The sequence below is a fragment of the Cibotium barometz genome, chromosome 33 (assembly GCF_041138505.1).
Source record: "Cibotium barometz isolate CiBa-2024 chromosome 33, ASM4113850v1, whole genome shotgun sequence".
Lineage (NCBI taxonomy): Eukaryota > Viridiplantae > Streptophyta > Polypodiopsida > Cyatheales > Cibotiaceae > Cibotium > Cibotium barometz.
The window spans coordinates 21,279,172-21,281,162 of NC_141078.1; the positions used below are offsets into that span (position 1 = coordinate 21,279,172).

The 1,991-nt window shown below is 38.4% G+C and overlaps 1 protein-coding gene across 1 annotated transcript; it reads right to left on the reverse strand.

Moving 5' to 3' along the window:
- Window positions 1-978: 978 nt before the first annotated feature.
- LOC147619380 (uncharacterized) lies at window positions 979-1,753 on the reverse strand. Its single transcript, XM_086773517.1, has 4 exons — window positions 1,653-1,753; window positions 1,442-1,538; window positions 1,266-1,364; window positions 979-1,179 (listed from the first exon to the last, which is right to left on the reverse strand). The coding sequence occupies exons 1-4, from the start codon at window positions 1,682-1,684 to the stop codon at window positions 1,087-1,089; spliced, it is 321 nt and encodes a 106-aa protein (XP_086629643.1). The 5' UTR covers window positions 1,685-1,753; the 3' UTR covers window positions 979-1,086.
- Between the last annotated feature and the right edge of the window lie 238 nt (window positions 1,754-1,991).

A 1,991-nucleotide genomic window follows, 5' to 3' on the forward strand; every position in this document is an offset into this window, starting at 1 on the left:
CAACTTTGTAAATATTTTCCCAAAGGTTCATGCTCGGTTCATGCTCTTGGGTCACATTACCTTGAATTGATGGGGTTCACACATGGTTCACAATGGGTTCACACATGGTTCACAACCCTGTGAATATTGTCCCACAGGTGCATGCTCTCGGGTCACATTGCCATGATTTTATTGGGTTCACACATGGTTTACACATGGTTCACAAATGGTTCCCACTTGGATCACATTTGGATCACACATGGTTCACACAGTGTTCGCTACCCTGCTAATACTTTTCTAAAATTGTATGCTCTCGGGTCACATTGCCATAAATTGATGGGGTTCACACATGGTTCACACTCGGTTCACTCAGAGTTTACAACGCTGTGAATATTTTCCCGAAGGTACATGTTCTCGGGACTCATTGCCATGATGAGTTCATTGGGTTTACACATGGTTCACACAAGGTTCACATTAGGTTCACACAGGTTTCACTTTAGGATCACACAAGGATTACAAGCATGAGTATCTTATTCTCTAAGGATTATGTTCATCTACTTAGGAGCCCTTTTTGAGAACAAAGGGAGTACAGACCATTGTCTGTCTACTACCCACAACCACTCATTAAAAATTAGCATAAGGGTCTTCTCATTCACAACATAATGGAGTTTTCCATCAAGGAAGATTTACAATCCATAAAGACAATGTGTTTGCTAAAAAATTATCCACGACCACTCACAATTAAAATTAGCATAAGGGACTTCTCATTCACATCACAATAGAGTTAAATATCAAGAAAGAACCACAATCTTTAAAGAAATTGTGTTTGCCAAGAAATTATCCACAACAACTCACATTAGAAAGAAGCATGAGGGACTTCACATTCACAACATAGTAGAGTTATTCATGAAAAACAAGAGAAGATAAGAAACAATGCAAGTTATCATTGCCAAAATATTTGTCATAAGACAACCAAGTTTGTCAATAAGTTTGCCGCGATACAAACTAACTTTGCAATAATGCAAAGTATCATTTCCAAAATTGTTGCCACAATACAAAATGAGTATCATGTGAAGCCAAAACTATGCCGACACAAAGAAGGTGAACTCATTGTATCTCCAAGATCTTTTTCTTCACCCATGCGGCCAAATCTAGCTTCAACTGCTCCACGGCCTCATGTTTGAACCAAGTCCTAGTCAATTGCATACATAAGAGAAAATAAAATCGAATGAGTACAACTCCTTAATTGTGAAACTTAGAGATAAGACTCAAGAGAAGCATCTTACATAGCTCTTCGATCGTTTGCCATATGCCCCCTCAATCATCCGTTTCATGTAGGCCATGACATAGAATCCACAATCTATAGCATTAGGCTGTTGCGGCACCTACCAAAGAATCAAAGAATGAGTGAACCAATACAAATTTTCAGGGTTAGTGATCGCAAGGGTGCCAGGATTATTACATGTGGTTTCTCCAAGGTATCCAAGGACTTCCTTGGCCTCTCCATAAACTCCCTCAATGAGTTGTTAGAGCAATGTGAAGCCATGATTTGCAAAGCCCTAAAAGCATAGTTGGTGTAGATGGTTAAAAAAAAGTCTTTTTTGTTCTAAGATAACAAAACAAGTAGCCAATATGTACCTGTAAATAGATGACAAATGAGTTGGAGACACTACCCTTGAGAGTGGATCAAGATATAGTAATCCATGAGTCTCCCATGGACAACGCACTAGCCTTTTATGGATATTGTTGTACAACGCAAAAAGTTGCCAATGATGTCTATAGAATGAGAAGCAACAAGAACACATTAATCCATTAAGCATCCTAATAGATAGTTTGAACATCAAAGGTACTAAGTTAGTAGACCTACCCATCCACAATTGAAAAAAAGATAAACAAGTACTTTGCCACATCTATCTCTCCAAAGCAACTATCAAGCTTTTTTGCCTCTTGATTTCGACATACCTTTATAAAGGCATACCAAAGGCTGTCACAAAACCATGCTTTTTCGAAGA

Coding starts and splice junctions, on each gene's coding strand:
- LOC147619380 (XM_086773517.1), bottom strand. CDS start 1,684: ATGGATTACTATATCTTGATCCACTCTCAAGG. Junction 1,539..1,652: donor ATCTTGATCCACTCTCAAGG/GTAGTGTCTCCA, acceptor CTATGCTTTTAG/GGCTTTGCAAATCATGGCTT. Junction 1,180..1,265: donor GCAAACGATCGAAGAGCTAT/GTAAGATGCTTC, acceptor TTATGTATGCAA/TTGACTAGGACTTGGTTCAA.